The following is a 24,250-nucleotide window of genomic DNA, read 5'->3' as shown; positions in this document are numbered from 1 at the left end:
GAGAAGAGAAATGTTAATCCAATAACTACACAGACTGTGACAAGTGCTACAAGGAAGGTTTGAAGGCAGAAAATAGGGGTTTTAGACCAGCAATTAGGATCAGGAAGCCTTTTCTTAAAGTGTAACCTTAGCCAAGACTTACAGGATAGGAGTTATCAAGGAGAAGGGAGATGGGAAAAGGCTCAGGGCAGAGAACAGCCAGTGCAAAGGCAGGTGGTAAGAGGAAGCACAGGGTGTGAGAGGAGCACAGAGAGCAAACTGAGTGGTGGGAAATGAGGCTGGAGACACAGGTGGGCCAGGCCACGCAGGACCTAATAGGCCACAACAGGGAATTTGATCTTCACCCCGAGAATGTGGGAAGCAACTGGAGTGTTCTAAGAGACAAAGAACAGCTAGGGTGGATATGGGTAAAGTTAGAAGGCTACTGATAGAAGATAGGAGATTTAGATAAGAGTGGTAGTTGTGATGGAGAGAAAACAGGCAGACTAGAAAGAGATTTAGGAAGCGAAAATGGACAGGATTTGGACTCTCCTTCGGTGTATATAGGGAGGAGAGAGGGTGGACAGGTCAGTAGTGGACCTTCTGTTATGTATCCCTCCTTACTTTATAGTGCATAATCTCAAAAGCATGAGTCACATCCAGAAGTCCAAATTATTGTTGCATTCTGTATTAATAATAATTTTAAAATGTAAACCATTTAGCATTCTTAAGAGAATAATAATACATCAGGTTTTATTGTCACTTACTAGCTGTGTGATCTTAGGCAAGTTATTTCACTTTTAGAAGCCTCTATTTCTTTATTTATAAAGCGGGAACAATAATAGTCCTACATCACAGACTTATAATACATGACAAAATATAGAAAAAGATTAGGACAGTCCCTGGTATACTGTGAGCCCTCACCTGGTACCTACTGTTATTATTTTAAATATTACTGCTGAGATAAATTCCACAATTAAAAAGAAATCACCAACAGTATGTTAAAGGTGGTTATACATACATTTTTCTACAATAAACAGGTTAGGTTTTTTATCAGGAAAAAATATTATACATACTTAAGTTTGTAATAGTTTTTTATTCCTCTTTCAGCTTGATGATTCACTTTAATTCAGTTCTATTAAGTATTTGAGCAATTACGCTGTACCAAGCATTGTGCCAGCACTGAGGGTACAGAAGCGAAGAAAGACTATCAAGCAGCTCACTGATTTCTGCTTTCTATCACCTTCCTAATCTTCTGTTTTATGTTATTAGAACCACAGAAATAAAGAGACATACTATACCTAAAAGTGGTGGCCCCAGCAGGACAGGACAGCATTCCACAATGGTCACCAATCCCACAGCACTGGAGAACCTCTGGGGTCCAACAAGGTCCATCAGCGTTTCAAACAATACTGAGCTGAGCCACCCAAATGCAAATCCGAAGAATCCCGCATAGACACAGAATCCTATATAGCTAGAGGACAAAGGTGCTGCCAGATGGCAAACTCCATTTGCAATAATAGAAGCAGCAAAAAAATACTGAACTCGAGGTCTTATCCACTTTGTGTTGGCTACAAGTCCCATAGAAGGTCTGGCTACCATGTCAACAAAAGCCAGAATGGAAAGAAGGAAGGCAGACTTCTCACTAGAGTAATGCTGACTCTTGCCATAATTACTAAGAAAGACCAAAGGTGTAAATAGTCCAAAAAACATGAGCACATTTCCAGACAGGTAGAGTAAAAAGCCTCTGTGCTTGAACAGGGATAAGTCCAGGAATTTATTAAGTGTTTGGAAGACTGATCTTTTCTCTTCTTTCGGATTTCCTCCAATGAGATCTGTATTTGCGTCACCTGCCCCCTTTTTTGCTTCCTGAAGGGATTCTTTAGACTTATATTTCCCTGCAGTGGTTGGCTTGGGCCCTATTGGTCTCATCAGAGCTCCAGCCACACAGCAGTTTAATAGTAAGCCCCCAAGAATTAGGAAGCTTCCTCTCCAGCCATAGATACCAAAGAAAGCCTGATTGAGTGGGGCAAGGGTAGAGAGGAACACAGGGCTGCCTGCCATGGCCAGTCCATTTGCCAACGGTCGCCTCTTGTAGAAATACTTGCCAATCATGGTCAGAGCTGGATTCAAGTTGAAGGCAAGCCCAAGACCTGGGGAGAGGGGGGGAAAAAAGAATCACATACTCCAATAAATGTCAGAAACATATTTGGCATTACTTAACCAGACAAAGAAATTAAGAGGTATATAATTCAAAAAGATACAAATAAATGGAAAGATACTCTGTGCTCATGGATTAGAAGAATTAACATTGTCAAAATGTCCTTATTACCTAAAGCAACCTTACATGTTCAGTGCAATCCCTATCAAAATCCCAAGGACATTTTTCACAGAAATAGAACAAAAAATTCTAAAATTTACATGAAACTACAAAAGACCCAATGTTCATAACAGCATTATTTACAGTTGCCAAGATATGGAAGCAACCTAAGTGTCCACCAACAGAAGAATGAATAAAGATGTAGATAGATATATATAAAAATAAAATCCCCCCCAATGGAATACTACTCAGCCATAAAAAAGGAACAAAAATTTGCCACTTGGAACAACATGGATGGACTTGGAGGGTATTATGCTAAGTGAAATAAGATAAATTAGAGAGAGAGTAATGCAAATACTGTATGTTACCACTTATATGTGGAATCTAAAAAATAAAACAAACTAGCAAATATAACAGAAAAGAAACAGACTCATAGAGAACAAATTGGTGGTTAACAGTGGAGAGAGGGAAGGGGTGAGGGGTAAGATTGTGGTAGGGAATTAGGAGGTACAAAGTATTATATATAAAATAAGCTACAAGGATCTACTGTACCACACAGAGAATATAGCCAATATTTTATAATAACTATAAATGGAATATAACCTTTAAAAATTGTGAATCACTGTGCTATACACCTGAAACTTAATACTGTAAACCAACTATACCTCAATAAAAAATAAAATGAAAAATAAACTTAAAAAAAGATATAAGTAATGGAAAGTAGGACATAATATTGTATAGCGGTTTCAAGTGTGAGCTCTAAAGCCAGGCTATGTGGACTAGCCAGAGTAATTTGGCAAGAAAAAGAAATAAAAGGCATCCAAATTGGAAAGGAAGTAAAACTGTCACTGTTTGTACACTGTCATGATTTTATGTATAGAAAACCCTGAAGACTCCACCAAGAAATTATTAGAAATAATAAACAAATACAATAAGATTGCAGCATACAAAATCAGTATAAATCAAAATCTGTTGCATTTCTATATGCTAACAATGAGCTATCAGAAATTAACAATCCCATTTATAATCCTAAGAAAAAGAATAAAATATCTAGGAATAAATTTAACCAAGGAGGTTAAAGACTTGCACCCTGAAAACTATAAGACACTGTTCAAAGAAATTGAAGACACAAATCAATGGAAAGATATTTCGTGCTCATGGATTGGAAGAATCAACATTGTCAAAATGTCCTTATTACCGAAAGCAATCTACAGGTTCAACGCAATCCATATCAAAATCCCAAGGACATTATTCACAGAAATAGAATAAAAAATTCTAAAATTTATATGGAACCACAAAAGACCCCGAATAGCCAAAGCAATCCTGAGAAAAACGAACAAAGATGGAGGTAGCACACTCCCTGATTTCAAACTATACTACAAAGCCATAGTAATCAAAACAGCATTGTAGTGGCAGAGAAATAGATACATAGATCTATGGAACAGAATTGAGAGCCCAGAAATAAACCCATGCATACATGGACAATTAATTTACAACAAAGGAACAAAGAACATACAGTAAGAAAGGATAGTCTCCTCAGTAAATGGTGTTGGGAAAACCAGACAGCCAATGCCAAAAAAAACCCAAGAAACAAAAAACCTAGACCACTATCTCACATCAAACACAAAAATTAATTCAAAATGGATTAAAGACTTGAATATAAGATCTGAAACCATAAAATTCCTAGAAGAAAATACAGGCAGTATGGTCTTAGCAATATATTTCTAGATATGTCTCCTCCTCAGGCAAAGAAAACCAAAGCAAAAATAAACAAATGGGATTACGTCAAATTGCTTCTGCATAGCAAAGGAAGTGGATCAATAAAATGAAAAGAGAACCTACTGAATGGGAGAAGTTATTTGCAAATGCTATATCTGATAAGGGGTAATGTCCAAAATATATAAAGAACTCATACAATTCAACAACAACAAAAAACTCCAATTATAAAATGGGCAGAGTTGGGACTTCCCTGTCAGTCCAGTGGTTAAGACTCAACGCTTCCACTGCAGGGGGCATGGGTTCAATCCCTGGTTAGGGATCTAATATCCCGCATGCTGTGAGGAGTGGCCAAAAAAAAAAAAAAAAAAAAAAAAAGGCAGAGCAGTTGAATATACATTTTCCCAAAGAAGACATACAGATGGCCAACAGGCACATGAAAAGATATTCAACGTCACTAACTATTAGGGAAATGCAAATCAAAACCACAGTGAGATCACCTCATACCTGTCAGAATGGCTATTATCAAAAACAAGAAATGACAACTGTTGGTGAGGATGTGGAGAAAAGGGCACACTCATACACTGTTGGTGGGAATAAACTGGTACAGCCACTACACACACAGTATGGAGATTCCTAAAAAAATTAAGACTTGAACGACCATATGATCCAGGTATCCCGCTTCTATGTATTTATCCAAAGAATACAAAAGAACACTAATTTGAAAAGATAACAGCACCCACCCATGTTCATCACAGCATTATTTACAATAGCCAAGATATGGAAACAACCTAAGTGCCCGTCAATGATCGAATGGATAAAGATCGTTGATGTATATGTATACATACCCCCCTCACACACACACATAATGAAATACTACTCAGCCATAAAAAAAAGATGAAATGTTGCTATTTCCGACAACGTGGATGGAGCTTGAGGGCATTATGCCAAGTAAAATAAGTCAGATGGAGAAAGACAAATACCATAATGATTTCAGTCATATGTGGAATATACAAAACCAACAAACAAAAACAAAATAAATGAACAAACCAAACCAAACAATTATGTAGATATAGAGAACAGAGTAGTGGTCACCAAAGAAAAAGGGGCAGAGGGTGAAATGAGTAAGGGGATCAACTGTGTGGTGAAAAAATAAAAAAATAAATAAAACCAGACTCTGTAGGTTCAAATCTCGTCATCATCACTTATTGGCTGTGTAATGTCAGACATGTTGACCCTCCTGTGACTGTTGCCTGGTATGTAAAACAGGCGCACAGCACTGCTGTGACTAAAGAACTTAGTGCCTGGCATGTAGTAACCACTCAATAAATGTTAGTAGTTATTTTTATAATTGTTATTTATATTATTTGAAGGTGATTAACTGTCATCTGGCAAGTCACGTGAAGGATCATTATAAGCAAAGACGGTAATTAAGGAGACGGTTATCAAATAGAGTTTTAAAAACAGTTTTTAAAATAAAGTAGGCAATACAAAATTATTCCTTTTACACCAGCACCAAAAACTTTAAAGTGTGCAATTTATAATGGCTAAATTGTATAACTTTCCTGAAGGGACAGAGAATTAAAACCAACACACAAAGTTTTTGTATAATTAAACACAACATTGCCAAGATGTCAATACTCCCCAAATGAAAGTGCTAACTTGACGTGATTCCAATGACAATATCAGTGCATTTCATTTTGGAGATGAGGTAAAATGATTCTAAAACATACTAGAGAATACATGGGAGTCAACCAGAAACTTTCGGGTGATGCAGGATGGGACTAAACAGAACAGATATTTAAAACAGACTTTTAAAAGCTACAATCAATAGAATAGTGTGACTCTGACTCAGGAATAGGTAAACACTGAACCAAGAAAGTGGACATAAAGTCCAGGAATATACCTAAAATATATATAAACATTTAATGTATGATAAAAGTAATATTTTAAATTACTGCAACAAGAAGTATTCAATAAATGGTGCTAGTATAAGTAAATATTCAAATAACTTGGAGATGCTCTCTCCCTGGCCCCTTCTTTCTTACCATTTATGTCTAAGCTATTCACAGACACTTAAACCAGTAAACCAAACTAGGTCACTCCCCTGTTGCAAACCTGCTATTGGCTTTCTGTCCATAACCTTTACCCTGGCCTTACCTCCCTGATCTCATACCAGACCATTCTCACCAGTGCTAACAAGCATGCTGCTGATTTAGGGCCTATGTTCCCCTAGATTTTCACAAAGCTAGTTCCCTGCTGTTACTCTATTAAGGTCTTCTCTTCAGCAAGGTCTTTGTATAGAATTTATCACTCCCTGATTTTTCTTATTTATTTGTGAGTAGCAGTGTCTGCCTCCTCCCATGAAAGAGCACGACTTTGCTGGACTTGTTGCCCTATGCCCACAGCATGTAGACAGTGCCCGACATACATATTGTTGTTTTTCATGATATGCTCTTAAGGGACAAAAACTGGTTACAAAATACTTTATGTAACCGTATCCCTTTTTGTTCTGAAAAAAGTTATGTTTGTGTATAGAAAAAAGTTGGGAAGGATATATATACATCAAAATGTTAGTAGTCAAAGTCTCTGGACTGTGAAGTTATACATAATCTTTTTTTATCATACTCATCAGCAGTTCATTATCTTAATTTGGCTATTAAAATAAGGGGAAAGGACTTCCCTGGTGGCACAGGGGTTAAGAATTCATCCGCCTGCCAACAGAGGGGACGTGGGTTCGAGCCCTGCCTGGTTTGGGAAGATCCCACATGCCACGGAGCAACTAAGCCCATGCGCCACAACTACTGAGCCTGCACTCTAGAGCCCGCTAGCCAAAACTACTGAAGCCCGTGTGCCTAGAGTCCGTGCTCTGCAACACGAGAAGCCACCGCAATGAGAAACCTGCGCACCGCAATGAAGAGTAGCCCGTGCTCTGCAACAAGAGAAGCCACCGCAATGAGAAGCCCTCACACCGCAAACAAAGAGTAGCCGCCACTCGCCACAACTAGAGAAAGCCTGCGCACAGCAACAAAGACCTAACGCAGCCATAAACAAACAAACAAACAAATAAATAAATAAAATTTTTTTAAAAAGAGAGAGTGAGACAGAGATAGTAACCAATGACCACCCTTGCAATGACTGCCGGACACATTTTATCTACACACCACTGACTATTCTTAAGACAAGGGATACAATCATTTCTTTCAATTCATTTATTCAACAATGTACACCTACTGTATGACAGCAATTTCTTTTAAAACTTGATTTTCTATTGCTCTTAAATTAACAGGTTGTCAAAATGATAATTTCTATAAGGAGGGACTTTCACTCAAAATATCTGAAAGACCAATGCAGGTGAATACCAAATAGCCAGCAATATATTAATGCTTGAAAATGAATCAACTCACCTCCAATGACTCCGACACACAAGTAAAGTTCCTGCACAGTGTTACAGAAGGAAGCTGCGATCAAGCCACAGCCTGACAAGCAACCGCCAACAATCATGATTGGACGACTGCCATATTTATTCACCAGGATACTGCTGATAGGACCTAAGAGATAATCAAAAATTTAGTGGTACACAAGGCATTGATGGCACTAAATGACAAGTCCTTCCAAATAAGCAGATACAACAAAAGGCAATGGTAAGAATACTGTTATCTATAATTACTTCATAATCATAGGTATGTGTGCTGGAAAATAAAGATGCTAGAAGAATCATTAATTGTGTATCTTCTCTATCTTGAAATCTTGGATGGAATTTTACTAAAATATAGAAGACTCTAGTCTTTCCTTAATCTTTCTCTTATAAGGCATAATAGGCTGAAAGCCTTGGTAACAGACGTTCATAGGCTTCTTGATTTATCTAGGATATGATCAACACATATTTAGTAAATTTGCTCTATATTAATTTTTGGGATAGGCAGACTGATGAGAGATTTTAAGAGTATTCTTTACAAATCACCATAAGTGTAGTTTGTGTCATATTTTTTAAAAAGAAGAAAAAACAAAGGCAAAATACATATTTTTTCCCCCAAGTTCAGTAGTTTTGCAATTAGGACATCTAAATTTAAAACAAAACAAAACAAAACTGTTCCCATTTACACCTAGATATCTCAGGTATTAAATTGAATGGAATGTCTTCTAGGGTTAACTGGGTTCCATGCCTATACTGCTGTTTTGTGACAGCAAAACTATGAAAAAATGTTTGTAGAAGATTAAGTCAGATAATGGTCAAAACATTCTCAGGTTTAACAACATAAACCAGATTAAATTTCCTCAGCTAAAGAGATGCATACCAAAAAATCAGTTTTTCTTTAACGTGAGAGAAGAAACCAAACAAAAGTGTAGTGTTATAAGGATCACAAATAAAAAGATTTTATGCGTTTCATGTATCAGTTTTCAAATACAAAAAAATCAAATGGCCTCTCCTTACTTGCTACAAATAGGTATAAACTGTAATTCCCCTTTTCCAAAATTTTAAGTCTTAATTATGAGTCTTATCTAAAGCAAACAATGTTTTAAGAGCTGTAACACAACTCTTAGACTAACAATATTTGCTGATTACAAATGAATGACATTTGACATTCTCTGAATTTCATTTATTTATAATATTTATGTCCCTACTTCATGGCTCTGGACTTTGGAGATAACAACTTTGTTTACATGACACCATAACATGTCTGCCTTGTTAAGGCAGATGACTGCAAATAAGAAAGGGTCACTGCAATGCATCAGTAGGGAAGGGGACCACAAGAAGAACTAATATTTGAACTTGCAGCTAGTGAGAACCAAGTTTCGAATCCAGCCCATTTTCTCCCCATTACATATGTATTTTTGGAACTACAGTTCCAAAGTTATAAAGCAGAAGACATACAAATCAAGTTTTTCTTCTATTAGCATGGTAAATTCTGACTCTATTCTGTTTATTCTATACTTACCTCCCTAGAAGATAGTAAGTCTATTTTTAAAAACAGACACAGAATGCACATATTCAGAATATACTACTGATCATACGCTGACATATTTTATTTCCATAAACACTTATGAAAAATTCTGCATTACTCATATTCTAATGCAACTATATTCAGAATTGCAGTATGGTGCACTATGATTAAAAGGACAGGCTCTGGCCCCAGGGAACCCAATTTCAAATTATGGTATGTATATTCAAAATATCGTATGTATATATGTATACATACATATAATAAACATGCAAGAAGGAATGAAAGCTTTTGATATCCTAGTATTTTGGAGGACCAATTCTCTCTGGGTCAAGAAATGGCTGCGGGAGAGACTACAGGCTCAACCAAGGATGTGTATAAACAAGTTCTCATCAAACTTCTAAGTCACTTCATGAAAATATTAGGCCACAGCTGCTTTGGAAATAATTTGAATTTACAGCTTGTGTATGATGAAAGAATTAAATATTGAAAGAATATTCATGAAATATGTCCATATAAATTAGTCATTAAACAGATTTTTGTATAGTCAGAATTACAAAGATAAAAAAATACTGCCACACTGTTGACTCTGTGAAGTAGAAGTTAATGCTGTAAGGTTGCAGTATTTTAAGTTCTAAACTAGGAATGTTACGATGACATTACTGTGGAACGGAAAATATGTGAATTTATACTTTTATTTTTTTAAATTAATTTTTATTGGAGTATAGTTGCTTTACAATACTGTACAGCAAAACGAATCAGCTATACGTATACATATATCCCCTCTTTTTTGGATTTCCTTCCCATTTAGGTCATCATAGAGCACAGAGTAGAGTGAGTTCCCTGTGCCATACAGTAGGTTCTCATTAGTTATCTATTTTATACATAGTTTCAATAGTGTATATGTGTCAATCCCAATCTCCCAATTCCTCCCACCCCCCCCATACTTTTCTTTCATGTTAAAAAAAAGGAAAAACTCAAACAAAAACCAAGAGTAAGTAACTAAGATCTTCTCCTTTAAAAATATACTTTAACAAGTATCAGTATGTATCTGTGAACCAAAGCACATGGAGGGAGGGAGGGAGGGAGGGAAGAAGGAAGGAAGGAAGGAAGGAAGGAAGGAAGGAAGGAAGGAAGGAAGGAAGGGAAGGAGGGAGGGAGGGAGGGAGGGAGGAAGGAAAACTGAACCCTAAACCACTCACAACTCAAAACATATTAGTGTTGAGGGTGTGGCCGAAATGTACAAGTTAAAGAATTAAGGCAGTTTTAAATATAATTCTTATGGGGTCATACCACCTAGGAGCCAAACAAAACAAAATAACCCATTTAGTAAAAATTATGCCACAAGGCTCTTGATATGCAATTTATCTTTCAGAGTTATTTCAGGAAGAATGGCCCCAATTAGCTATCATTAAAAATAGAGAGGGGTACAGTTTGTAGGCCTATTATAACACAAATTCAGAGAAACGTGTTAGTTATCTCTGGGTGAGGACAAAGAAGGAACTGTTTTCCCAAAAGAAAGTGTCATGTGCAATTAGCACAACTGACATCACTTACTTCTGATGCAAAAGGCAAGCAGCTCTCAAGCTCTTGCTCTTAGAATTGCAACATGTGAACCTCTTGTTTGTTATCAGTGAACCTCTTGTTTGTAATCAGCTTAAAGATACACTGAGCACCTGGAGTACCTCTGGATAATATTTACGCCAATTTCTTCAAGTCATTAGTCAAAACCTGATTAGAAATCCTGGCAGATCAAGTTCAGAGCCTCCAAAATTATTGGTCCAAAATCCCTTTTGATTTCTCTGGGCTCATGAAAAAAAGGTAAGTACTATAATTTAGCACTTACGTTCTTTTAAAAAGTACTTAATTTTAAAATAGACAAAACAGGCATACGTTCAAAATTTCAAAGGCACAAAAAACTTACCCGTTTTTCTGTGCAATGAGATTAAGTACTGAACTAATTTATGGACTTCAAATACTTATTCCTGTTTCATGAGATTACATTATTGTCTCAAGAGGATTACAAACTTCCCAAGGGCAGGGATCAAGATCAGTGTTCTCTATCATTCACACCTAGCCTAGTGAGGACTAGGTGCATAGGGCTTATAGTAAATATCGGTTGAATCTGCCACCAGATTAGAAGCCTAAGCTAAGGTTTTACAGTTGAAATGCAGAATCTTTATATTGGGCTATTAAAGAGCTCATGTGAAAATAATCTGAGGCACTAAATTATGATTAAAAAAGTGAAAGCTTGGCTAAATAAGCAACACGAAACCCTGTCAATCCCAAAAAATAAATACACTTAACTTTCGCATCTCTGCTAACTAAGCAACTACATATTTTATTATTATGGGAGGTTTTGACTTTTACATGTTAAATTGTGTTTTGATGTTCCAAGGCAAACAAACAAACAAACAAACCCACAGTATTTTAAATGATATTAAGGTAAGCAACTTACTCTCCACATTTTCTTCACAACATGTCAAAGAAAACAGAAAGGGAAAAAATGATAAAACTTAAGTTTAAGATGAAGCTGAAATGCTTTAGGACTAGTTACATCACAAGGAACAAAACAAGGAGGATTTTATCCAGTTCTTTAATTCTAACATTATGAAAAGATTTTACCTCAGACTTTGAACTGTGCTATTCAGGTTAGCCCGATTTACTTTAATTCTCCCAACATTAATTTTTAAAAATCTTTATTTACATTTATACCTCAAGAGTCTAGCAGAGAGCAGTAAGAAAAATAAGTTGTGCACATGTCATTTTTCTGAGAGTTTAAAAAAAATTTTTTCCCTCTGAGAGCTTTTTTAAGTTCAATGATACCGAATTGGAACAAATCCTCACAATTTCTTATTTCTGTTTCAGAATACTATAGTGCAACAAACAAAGCAAGAGTTGTCATTGTTAACAAGAATAAAAAATGTGACTCTAAACATAAAGCTTTGAGAAATACCATTTCAAAACACCTCACCGAATAAAACATTTTTTTAAAGTTACCTAAACAGAGCATCTGGTTGCTTAATGAAAATTAAAACAGCAGGCCTTAGTGGGTACTTACCTCCACCATACATGACAGCCAACATGATGGAAGATATCCATGACACTTCACTGGTGGTGGCATTGAATATACCTTCAATTTCTTTGAAGAACACAGTAATAGATTTGGGAAACGCATAGGAGAAGCCGATGGAAATGAAAGCTCCAACTACCACTGCCCATCCCCAGCCTCCATCTGGGGGGGTGTATCCAACTGGACCTCCAACTGCTGGTGGCATTTTTGGTGTAGATAAATCCCAAAATGCAGTTCAAGTCCAAATATCTAAACGATACAAAATTTAAATAAAATGTCAGCAATAAAGCACTCCCAAATCCAAATATCTAAACGATACAAAATTTAAATAAAATGTCAGCAATAAAGCACTCCCACCTAGCATTCCCAACAACAAAGCACCCTTTACACCTAGCTCTCAAGTAACTGAACTATTTTTCAACATTACTTGGCCAATATACATTATCTTCTAAGGACGTTATCAGAAAAAGAGACTTCAGAGCCACAATATTGTCCACATTTTTTAGTAGCTTAAAGGAAAACAGCTCCTCACCATTTAAGAAACCATAACTGAAACAAATCCTTTTCAGTAAATGTAGCCTTTGTATTTCAAATAAGCCTTCTTGTCTTAGCAGTTAATATAATTCCTCAAATTACTAATAACTAAATAAGTAAATAAATGTCTTATTTGACTATCTGCTTGCAAAATTCACATAACACATACCCTACAAAAGTTTCAGGTTTTAATACAGGCTTTATAAGTTTTTCCCTTTTCCCATGTATTCTTCAATACTGACTTTCTCTTACTAATATGCTGACTTAAAAGTGATAGGAAGTAGGTACCTGATTCACTAGATATGTAGCAATTTGCAAAATAAAAGATCATTCTCAACACATAAGAATTTCATTTAATGACCTGGAAAATTATTTCAGAAAAGTTTCCTTTTATCTAACTTCCTTGGTTAAACTCCTAAACAACGAAACTAATACAACCACAGTTAAACTCACAAGTTGAACTATAATGTCAAAAGATCGTAGTTTCAAATCAAAGATTATCCCGTTTTCTTGAAGCCACCTAGTACTAATGAATAGCAAGGTTAGAAAATGAAACTTCCTGTTAGATTATGAATAGGGAGAAGATGGGAGTGTTTGTTTGATAGTAGGCTTACCTATTTTCTCATGAATGTCTCCTTTAATTTATTTAAAGCCAACTTCCACCCTATACTATAACTCATCCTACAACAGTATGTTAGCATGTCCATTTCAAATTATCTCCACTCAGACTGTATTACACAATAAATAAATACAGGTCACAGATGACAAACTCACTCTTGGCTGCAGCATTTAGTCTAAAACACAAATCTTAACTTCATAGTGCAGGAGTAGTGTACAAGTCATCTCCTAAATACTGTTCCTTCCAATCCATCTGAACACTTCAAATATGACTTAAGACAATGGACATTCTAGGGGTAGGAAGAAGACAGTCCCAAAGGAAGTTTCCCTAAAGGCAAGGATATAGGTTTCATCGCTTCTACTCAACATTGTACTAAAGGTTCTAGTCAGTTTGTGCAGACAAGAAAAAGAAATAAAAGGCATAAAGATTAGAAAGGAAGAAGTAAAGCTGTCTTCATTCACAGAAGACATAATTGTCTATGTAGGTAATTCTAAGGAATATACAAAAAAAAGTACTAGAACTAAAAATGAACTTAACTAGATCTCAGGATACAAGACCCATAAATAGAAATCAACTCTATAAGTCAGCAAAGAACAATCAGAATTTGAAATAAAAAAAAAAACCGAACAAAACATTTACAACAGGACCAAAAAACTGAACAGGGGTAAATCTGATAAACTATATATAAGATGTGTACACTGAAAACTACAAAATATTACTGAGAAATTAAACAACTAAATAGATAACCCACCCCTATGATATGAAAAAATCAAAATTTAGGCAAAGATTTCTGAAGGCACATGGCAACATTTTAATTAAAAAGTTTAGGGCTTCCCTGGTGGCGCAGTGGTTGAGAATCTGCCTGCCAATGCAGGGGACACGGGTTTGAGCCCTGGTCTGGGAAGATCCTACATGCCACGGAGCAACTAGGCCCGTGAGCCACAACTACTGAGCCTGCGCGTCTGGAGCCTGTGCTCCGCAACAAGAGAGGCCGCGATAGTGAGAGGCCCACGCACCATGATGAAGAGTGGCCCCCGCTTGCCACAACTAGAGAAAGCCCTCGCACAGAAACGAAAACCCAACACAGCCAAAAATAATAATTAAAAAGAAAAAAAAAAGTTTATAAATTGGGGTTTCCCTGGTGGCACAGTGGTTAAGAATCCACCTGCCAATGCAGGGGACACGGGCTTGAGCCCTGGTCCTGGAAGATCCCGCATGCCGCAGAGCAACTAAGCCCGTGCACCACAGCTACTGAGCCTGCGCTCTAGAGCATGTGCGCCACAACTACTGAAGCCCGCCTGCCTACAGCCCGTGCTCCGCAACAAGAGAAGCCACCGCAATGAGAAGCCCGCACACTTCAATGAAGAGTAGCCCCCGCTAGCCACAACTAGAGAACACCTGTGTGCAGCAACAAAGACCCAACACAGCCACACACACACACAAAGTTTATAAATTGAATTTCAAGCTACAGATTGGGAGAAAATATATACCAAATCATATATCCAAGAAAAGACATGTCCAGAATATGAAAAGAACTTTTATGGCTTAATAGCAAAAAGACAAACAACAGAATTAAAAAATGTGTAAAAGATTTGAAAAGATACTTTACCTAAGAGGTACGTGAAAAAATGCTAAAAATTGTTATTCGTTTGTGAAATATAAATTAAAATCCTAATAGAGATACTAATATATCTCTACTAAAATGACCAAATTTCAGACTGATAATACCAAGACTAGGTAAGGGTATGAAGCAAACAGAACTTCTATATTGCTGGTGGTAAATCAAAATGATACAGCCAAGTTGGAAAACATTTTGGCAGCTCCTTATGAAGTTAAATATACATTTAACATGTGACCCAGTCATTTCTAGGTATTATCCAAGAGAAATGAAAATACAGATCTTCACAAAGATGTATATAAGAATTCTCTAGTAGCTTTATTCATAATGGCCCAAACTGAAAACCCAAATGTCCATAAACAAGTGAATGGATAAACAAATCATGGTATAGCCATACAATGGAACATTACTCAGCAATAAAAAGGAACCAACTACCAACACATGCAAGAACATGGATAAATCACAAATGCGTTATGTTAAGTGAAAAAAAGCTAGACATGAGCCTACATTAAGTTCTAGGAAAGGCAAAATTATAGTACTAGAAAACAGATCGGGGGTTGGAGAGAGGAGGCTGCAAAGGGGTTTCAAGAGAACTTGATTTTGGTCATGGAAATGCTCTATTATTATGGTTGTGGCAGTAATTATTCATCAAATTGTACATCTTAAATTGGCACATTTTATTGTATGTGAATCATACCTCAATATAGCTGATCAAAACAAAAAATATAATCAAGGACAGTGGCAAGGAGGATAAACTCTGGTGGCACAGGGAGATAATACAGAAGGAAAAGAAGATGGCAGGCAAATTCCTCTGTCTTGCCTATCTGGATGGTTAAAAGAAAGAATAGGAAAAGGAAGAGGACAAAGAAGAGGAGAGAAGACTCTCTTCTGAGAATTCACAACTACAGGCCTGTGTGAGCTTATGCTTGGCACGGGAACATCTGTGGGAAACCTCCATTGTTCTTCCAGAGATATATTATGTTTGATTTTGCTAGCAAAGATTTCCCACAGACAAAGCTCTGCCAAGTATAAGCTGACAATCTAAATTTTCAAAACACACCAAGAATCAATTAACCATGAGTGAAGTAAAAGCAATCCAATGCAGCCAGAACTATAGACATTGGATACGGATACTTAAAATGATTAAAAGCATGAAATAACGCATTAAAAGAAAACACACACACACACAAAATACTATAAAAAGACTAGTTAATTTGAAACAGAACTTCTGGAAATGAAAAGTATATTCAACAAAATTAATAGGTTAACAAGCAGACTGAACATAGCTGGGAAGAAACACAATGAACTGGAGGATGGGTTTGAAGAAAATAAAATTCAGGGAGACCTTTATTCTGAAGCTATGAGAAAGGTTTAGAAACATGGAGTTTAGAATGGGAGGATCTGGCAAACATCTAATGGGACTTTGGAAGAAGAGAATAGAGAAAGTAGGGAAGAGACAATTTTCAAGAGTTAATGGCTAAGTATATTCCAGACTTCATGAATAACATGAACCTACAGTTTAAGGAAATCTAACAAGCCAGAGAAAAATCTTAAAAAAACACTATTGAGAAAATACAGATTATAAAACTAACAGATAATCACACCGACAAAACAGAATTCCCATCAATTTTGAAAAACTCTCAGCCACCATATATTCAAATATTGCTTCTTCACCATTCCCTCTTTCCACTCCTCTGAGACTCCAACTGGATGTGGGTTGTCCAGATGGAATAAGGTCCTGCCTCTTCCAATATTTCTGCTTAAGCCCTGTCACGAGACTCTTTCTCTCTGGGACTATGTATTCTGGAATGTTCCCTTCTTTGGGGGCCCCAGAGATTTTTACAGCCTGTGGCAGTGAACCACAGTAAGAACTGGGATAAATGAGAGCTACACTTTCCTTGTGTAGTGGATCTAAGGGCGTTTGGATAAAGCAAATTAGAAAAGGAGAAGCAGAAGATCTCAGGCCTCTATTCTCAGGAGAGATGATTTTTAGTTAAGGGTATCTGAATCTGAGAATCTGGCGAATAATTCCATTAAAAATATAACCCAGGTGAAAGAGTAAAGACCTCATCCTAGGGCATTTCACTTACCTATGATTCAGGTGGGACAAAAATATTTACATGTTGAAGCTTCCTTAAATTTCTACTGGAATGAATATAAATAAAAGCTATTTAACAGCTCAGTTCTGCTGAAGGGAACAGTCTGGATTCTAAAATTATGTTAAACAGAACGGCTCCGGGCATTAATTTTGAGTTTTTCCTTCATCTAATTATGAAAAAAGAGAAAAGCACTTGAAATTTTTCAATCAAAGAACCACTAAAAGGATTACTTTGCCTCAGAATGTTTGCACACACAGAGAGAGACACCCACACACAGACGGTAGAGCTGCTTAACACATCAAGCTCTGACTCCAACGGCTAATACGTGCTGGACGTGATTAAACTTTGAGCTTCGCTGCCAGCTATGATTTGTCCCAGTTAGTTACAGCAGTTACAATTTTTAGTCTCTAAAACTTGCCTTATCAAGTTAATAATACCCTATTCCATAGTATAAAACTTAAGATTTAAAACTTCAAGAAGCTTTAAAAAGATTCATTAGGAAATAAGAAGTATAAGAAGAGTATCCAAATTTCAAAAGAACACTTCAAAAAACCAGATGTGGATTCAACACAGTTCTGCCACCATCCAACCAATGGCTGTCCTTCCTAACTTAAAAATTCTGATGGTACCTAATAGAAAGTGTGTAATATCATTATCTAAACACACTATTTTCTTTCAAACTGACCAAATCTCAGCTATAAACAAAAGGGCTCATTCAGAAAGTAAATTTATGTGAGCAGGCCCCCTGGCGCAGTATTCAGAGCCCCATTGAGAAGAAGGAATACTCAAGTCCAGAGGCTAAAAGAGATTAAAGTTTAATATTTTAAACCTTACAATGTGCACAGTAGCCTTCCTATTAGCTTAGCCATTATTTTATGACTCTCTAGTGTTTGCCTGAAAGCGACAGGAAGATTTTTTTAAAAAGTGATAGGGTATATATGTCAATGCTATTCTCTTAGTCCCAGCTTCCCCTTCCCCCACTGTGTCCTCAAGTCCGTTCTCTACGTCTGCGTCTTTATTCCTGTCCTGCCACTAGGTTCATCAGTACCGTTTTTTTAGATTCCATATATGTGCGTTAGCATATGGTATTTGTTTTTCTCTTTCTGACTTACTTCACTCCGTATGACAGACTCTAAGTCCATCCACCTCATTACAAATAAGTCAATTTTGTTCCTTTCTATGGCTGAGTAATATTCCACTGTATATATGTGCCACATCTTCTTTATCTATTCATCTGTCAATGGACACTTAGGTTGCTTCCATGTCCTGGCTATTGTAAATACTACTGCAATGAACATTGTGGTATATGTATCTTTTTGAATTACGGTTTTCTCAGGGTATATTTGCCCAGTAGTGGGATTGCTGGGTCATATGGTGGTTCTACTTTTAGTTTTTTAAGGAAGCTCCATACTGTTCTCCAGAGTGGCTGTATCAATTTACATTCCCACCAACAGTGCAGGAGGGTTCCCTTTTCTCCACACCCTCTCCAGCATTTATTGTTTGTAGATTTTTTGATGATGGCCATTCTGACTGGTGTGAGATGATACCTCATTGTAATTTTGATTTGCATTTCTCTAATGATTAGTGATGTTGAGCATCCTTTCATGTGTTTGTTGGCAATCTGTATGTCTACTTTGGAGAAATGTCTGTTTAGGTCTTCCGCCAATTTTTGGATTGGGTTGTTTGTTTTTTGATGTTGAGCTGCATGACCTGCTTGTATATTTTGGAAATTAATCCTTTGTCAGTTGCTTTGTTTGCAAATATTTTCTCCCATTCTGAGGGTTGTCTTTTTTATGGTTTCCTTTGCTGTGCAAAAGCTTTTAAGTTTCACTAGGTCCCATTTGTTTATTTTTGATTTTATTTCCAGTACTCTAGGAGGTGGGTCAAAAAGGATCTTGCTGTGATTTATGTCATAGTGCTGTGCCTGTGTTTTCCTCTAAGAGTATTACAGTGTCTGGCCTTACATTTAGGTCTTTAATCCATTTTGAGTTTGTTTCTGTGTATGGTGTTAGGGAGTGTTCTAATTTCATTCTTTTACATGTAGCTGTCCAGTTTTCCCAGCACCACTTGTTGAAGAGGCTGTCTTTTCTCCACTGTATATTCTTGCCTCCTTTGTCACTACCAAATGTAAAATAGATAGCTAGTGGGAAGCTGCTGCATAGCACAGGGAAGATCAGCTTGGTGCTTTGTGACTTAGAGGGCTGGGACAGGGAGGGTGGGAGGGAGGCTCAAGAGGGAGGGGATATGGGGATATATTGTATACATATAGCTAATTCACTTTGTTGTACAGCAGAAACTAACACAACATTGTAAAGCAATTATACTCCAATAAAGATATTTTAAAAAAAAGAATTAAAGGAGGTACAGTGACTGTCAAAAGAAAAAAAGTGATAGGGTAAAGAACAATGGGAAACAATAAATAACCCTAACTTTTCTTAGCAATGATGGTGGTGACAAGAACCACCTTCTAGATTTTCTGGTTTCTCTCCCTTTCTCATAACTCTCAGGAATTGTGCAAGTAAACATCTGGAAAACCAAAGTTGAGCTCCCTACCCCTCATGCTCTGCCCCTACTCCAGAATAGTTAGAAAAGCCCCTGGAAATAGTATTCATTATGTTCTCTACACTTTTCTCCATCAATATTTAAAACAAAGCCACTGTCATTTCCTAAAATGACAATGGCCAGTACGTGAACTTAAAAGCAGAAAGCATCTAAAATCAATCATCTGAAAAGAATTTGTTACTAAGTGTAAACCAGTTTTAGGTTTCAAATTCACATGGAGGTACTTCCCTGGTGGCGCCGTGGTTAGGAATCCATCTGCCAACACAGGGGACACAGGTTCGAGCCTTGGTCCGGGAATATCCCACATGCCGCGGAGCAACTAAGCCCGTGCGCCACAACTACTGAGCCTGCGCTCTAGAGCTCACGTGCCACAACTACTGAGCCCGTGAGCCAAAATTTCTGAAGCCCGCGCACCTAGAGCCCATGCTCTGTAACAGAGAAGCCAACCGCAATGAGAAGCCTGCACACCGCAACGAAGAGTAGTCCCCGGTCGCCGCAACTAGAGAAAGCCCGAGCATAGCAACGCAGACCCAATGCAGCCAAAAATAAATAAATTAATTAAAAAAAAAACTCACATGGACACATTCAAATCCAGAAAGGCTGATTTACTGAAGCTATTGGTGCTGAAGTAGCTAATTTACTGCTCTTTATAACTGGCCTTAGTCCAGCTTCATGGCTTTCAGAACCACTTGCCCCAAGGTAAATCACATGATTCAAGGTCTAGGAAAACTCCTTCTTTTCCATTTTGAAATTGAATAAAATGAAGAAAACAAAAAACAAATTAAAAAAAAAAACCCCACAAACAAGCAGAAGGTACTAATGAAAATGAGACAGGAGGGAAGGTGGCAGGGCACAACCTTTTTTGCTGTAAGATCTAAGTTTCCTGACCAAGGATGAAACCTGGGTACTAGCAGTGAAAGCCCCGAGTCCTAACCACTGGACCACCAGGGAATTCCCAGGGCACAACTTTTAAAAGAATGTCATAGCCATTCAGGACAAAAACTGATTAGGCCCAAGATGGCGGAAGATTCAACTTTCAGTGGACCTGGAGCATCATTATACGCTCACTGTAACACATTAGCACAAGCTACATGACACACCCACAGGCACCATGACAGTTCCGAGGCCGACCATAAAAGGCCAAAAAATGGGCAGTGGCCCAATTCCTGGAAATCCCTGCTCCTTCTCACCCAAATAATTGGAATAATCCTCCCACTGGTTAGCCTATGACATTACCCAGCCCATAAAAACTAACAACCCCATAACCCAGTGCTGCTCTCATCTTCTGAGATGGCCCACAGTCTGTGGAGTGTGTTGTAGAGTGTGTATCTCCCAGGGCTGCTCTTGCCTTTTGAGATGGACCACATTCTGTCTATGGAATGTGTGTCTCCCAGGGCTTCTCACCTTCTGAGATGGCCCACACTCTGTCTACGGAATGTGTATCTCCTTAAATAAACCTGCTTTCCCACTTAGTTCTGGAGCAGAGCCTCTCGCCTGTCTGCTTGTGTCCTTCCAAGCATTCTATATTTAATAAATCTACTTCTTGCCTATTGCTTTGCCTCTCGCTGAATTCCTTCTGCACTGAGACATAAAGAACCTCAGCTTCATTAAGTCCTGGGACCAGGTGTGTGGTTTCAGCTGCGAGACTGTGGATTTGAGTACTCTCCTGAGCCAGAGCTTGTGGGTTCAAGTCCCAGCTGAGAGGTACGATCGGGTTTGAGTCCCAATCTGAGGTGTGCAGTTTAAAAGGAGAAATATAACTACTCTCACTGGTTAGGCAAACACTCAGCAGTTTTAAAATGCATGACTCTGATCAAATGGCATATGAAGAACTTACAAAAAAAAAATGTAAACTTGATTTTGTAAACTTCCAACAGTTTGAATCTCCCTTATCATTCAGGGTAAATCCAACCAACATTACAAGAAATTATACATACTACCCTTGAAGAGAGATGAACTATTTGCTAAATACTCTATGGATGTACCATACTTTAAAAAAAAAAGAAAAAAAATCGCCTATTGTTGCACATATGGGTTATTACTTTTTTTTCTTCTATAAAAACTACCATGGTGGGACTTCCTTGGCAGTCCAGTGGTTCAGACTTTGCCTTCCAATGCAGGGGGGTGTGGGTTCAATCCCTGGTCAGGGAGCTAAGATCCCACATGCCTCGCGGTCAAAAACCAAAACATAAAACGGAAGCAATATTGTAACAAATTCAATAAAGACTTTAAAAATGGTCCACATCAAAAAAACAAAAAAAAAAGCTACTGCGGTGAACTAGAAATTTAGGACAGATTTTTAGATATGGAATTTCTGCAAAATTCAAAGGCTTTTGATTCATATTATAAAAAATAAAAAGAGCCTATTTTTCCTCTTTCATTGTATTTTGTGGCAAAAACACTTTAAACTAAGAATCATACCAATATTCAGAACTCTGAGAACAGTGTATGTCAACAATGGTAAGGTTTATTTTAAGACAGACAATAACATTACATTTTTTTCTACATTAAAAAGCAGCTAATACTCCAATATAACAAGTCTGTGGATTATTTAGGGCTGAGCATTAATTAAAATCCTTGGGTAAAAGGTGGACACCTAGTCAAAGAAGTGGCAAATTCATTTTTACTTTTCACTGCAAATCCCTAACTTCCAGGGCACTATCCCACCTCAATGTGTGTGGTTAGGCACTTAGGCCACCCTCAAAGTCACACAACAGAGAAGCTAAAGTACTGTACATCTATAATACATTTTAGGAAATAGCAGCGTAATTAAAACAAAAACCATGAGATCAAGTTAAAGTGCTCTTTAATACTGGGGCTTGCATATGGGGATAAGGAGGCAAATGAAGATGTCCAAAGATTAGAAAATAACTTCCATGGGGGAATTCCCTGGTGGTCCAGTGGTTAGGACTAGGTGCTTTCACTTCCGTGGCCCGTGGCCCATGGCCCGGGTTCAATCCCTGGTCGGGGAACTAGGATCCCACAAGCCGTGCTATGCGGCCTAAACAGACAAACAAAGTTGTTTGCTCATTAAAAAAAAAGAAAATAACTTCTATGGATATTTCAAAGCTTTTTTTAAAAATTGGAGTATAGTTGCTTTATCAAAGCTTTAAGACAAGTTAGTAGAACCAATACTTTATTACATCAGACACAACTGTATACTTGTAAGAGGCACCAATGCTTTAGGATACCTTAGTGTTAAAGATTAATTCAGAAACTAACAAAAGCAAAAACAGTATAATTTTCTTCCAAATCCACATATTGATGTGACACAAGCATTTAGTAATTTGCAAAAATGAAATTATTTTTTCATTAACTAACAATACCATAATTAGAAATTTATCTAATGCTAAGATTCTGTTCTAGCCCACCAATATCACTACTGTTTTTCTGAATATACCTTGCCACATGGAATTAATCCCTTCCATGACATTTTAGCTCAATGCTTCTTGGGTAGCATTCTGAAAACTCTTAAGATAATAAGTTGTATATTTCTTTCTTCCTTTGTAAGTAACTATTTCCCTAATTAGCTTAGGTGTGTGCTTTTAGATCATGAATTAAGGACAGAGACTATTGTATTGTTTCAACAACAACAACAACAACCTAGGGAATTCCCTGACAGTCCCTTGGCAAGGACCCCATGCTTTCACTGCAGTGGGCCGGGGTTCGAACCCTGGTCAGGGAACTATGATCCCACAAGCTGTGCGGGGAGGCCAAAAAAAAGTAACAACCAACTAACCCCTCCCCCATGACCAAATGTTAGGATTCAAAGAATCTGACTCTCCCAGTTTTTGAGAAGTGTGGAAAAACATGAAACCAGAAAAAACCCTCCAGTGATGTTACACTTTCTGGAACTCTAAGAAACACAGGCAGAAAGGTATTTTGTTTTGTTTTGTTTAATAAAAGAAAAAAATTATGGAATACAACTTTTGGCACAGAACTTATCTGATCAGTCTCACTTTCTGAGTTATTACTACACCAGCAGATTTTGCCTTCTTTAATGCTTCATTTTTGCCTGATTCTAGCAGATTAAAAAACTAGCTATTGTCCATGTTGAGACCAAGTCCTGTTCCCTTTCACATGTTAATTTATTTCTTGCTTGGGCAAGAGTTTCCAAATGTAAAACCATTTCAAACTTATATAAAACATAAGAATGTGAGTAGTAGTGAATGAAGAAAGGGAAGTTGGAGGCTGTGTCCTCCAAAAGCAGGTTTTGCTTGGCAGAATTCCAGGCTATATTTTGGAATACCTGTATATGTTGTTTTCTACAGCAATGCAAATAGATATTCAACAAATCAAGATCTAAGTGGGCCATTTCAATTTAATATATGACCTACCATTTCAATTCATTAATACATGACCTACCCTCTTCCAAAATCTAAAGAAAAAATATAATAGGCTGAATTAAAATAGATGTGATGTCAAAACTGTGTCATTTATGTTACTTTGAATATAAATCAATACTTGAATATAATTGGTGGTATTTCTATTAGAATCTACTTCACTACCAGTATTCTGAAGCTTGATGGGGAGAATTACAATTCATTAAAAGACAAACAACAAAGAAAGCTTTTCCTTTTCTTGCAAAAGGCTGAGTTGAACTCAGAAATAATTAACACTATACTTAGTTTCACATGAAAAACTTTTAAGTTTTGAAGACTAGAGGCAACATAGTAATATGCTGACATTTCATTTCAAAGCTTAATTCTCTTCCTAAAAGTTTCAAACCATATTTTAAAATACATATTTCTTCAGCCCTTTCTAGTAATTTCTTATACACATAATGG

General features: G+C 37.1%; 2 protein-coding genes across 2 annotated transcripts in view; both read right to left on the bottom strand.

Annotated features, from left to right (window-relative positions):
• Nucleotides 1–24,250, bottom strand: part of SLC16A1 (solute carrier family 16 member 1) — a 36,861-nt gene that overhangs the window by 5,519 nt on the left and 7,092 nt on the right. The window contains exons 2-4 of the mRNA XM_082380240.1: nucleotides 12,020–12,280; nucleotides 7,423–7,566; nucleotides 1,281–2,132 (exon numbers count right to left, since the gene is read on the bottom strand). Of these exons, the coding sequence (XP_082236366.1) occupies nucleotides 1,281–2,132; nucleotides 7,423–7,566; nucleotides 12,020–12,236 (1,213 nt within the window). The 5' untranslated portion in view covers nucleotides 12,237–12,280. The remainder of the gene's footprint in view (nucleotides 1–1,280; nucleotides 2,133–7,422; nucleotides 7,567–12,019; nucleotides 12,281–24,250) is intronic.
• LOC309623365 (monocarboxylate transporter 1-like) overlaps nucleotides 1–24,250 on the bottom strand; it is a 146,786-nt gene that overhangs the window by 115,447 nt on the left and 7,089 nt on the right. The gene's annotated exons all lie outside the window — the stretch shown is intronic.

This window comes from Balaenoptera borealis, assembly GCF_965194805.1.
Source record: "Balaenoptera borealis genome assembly, chromosome: 1".
Taxonomy (NCBI): Eukaryota; Metazoa; Chordata; class Mammalia; order Artiodactyla; family Balaenopteridae; genus Balaenoptera; species Balaenoptera borealis.
The sequence above is the reverse complement of the archived record's forward strand: the minus strand, read 5'-3'. Positions and strand labels throughout refer to the sequence as shown.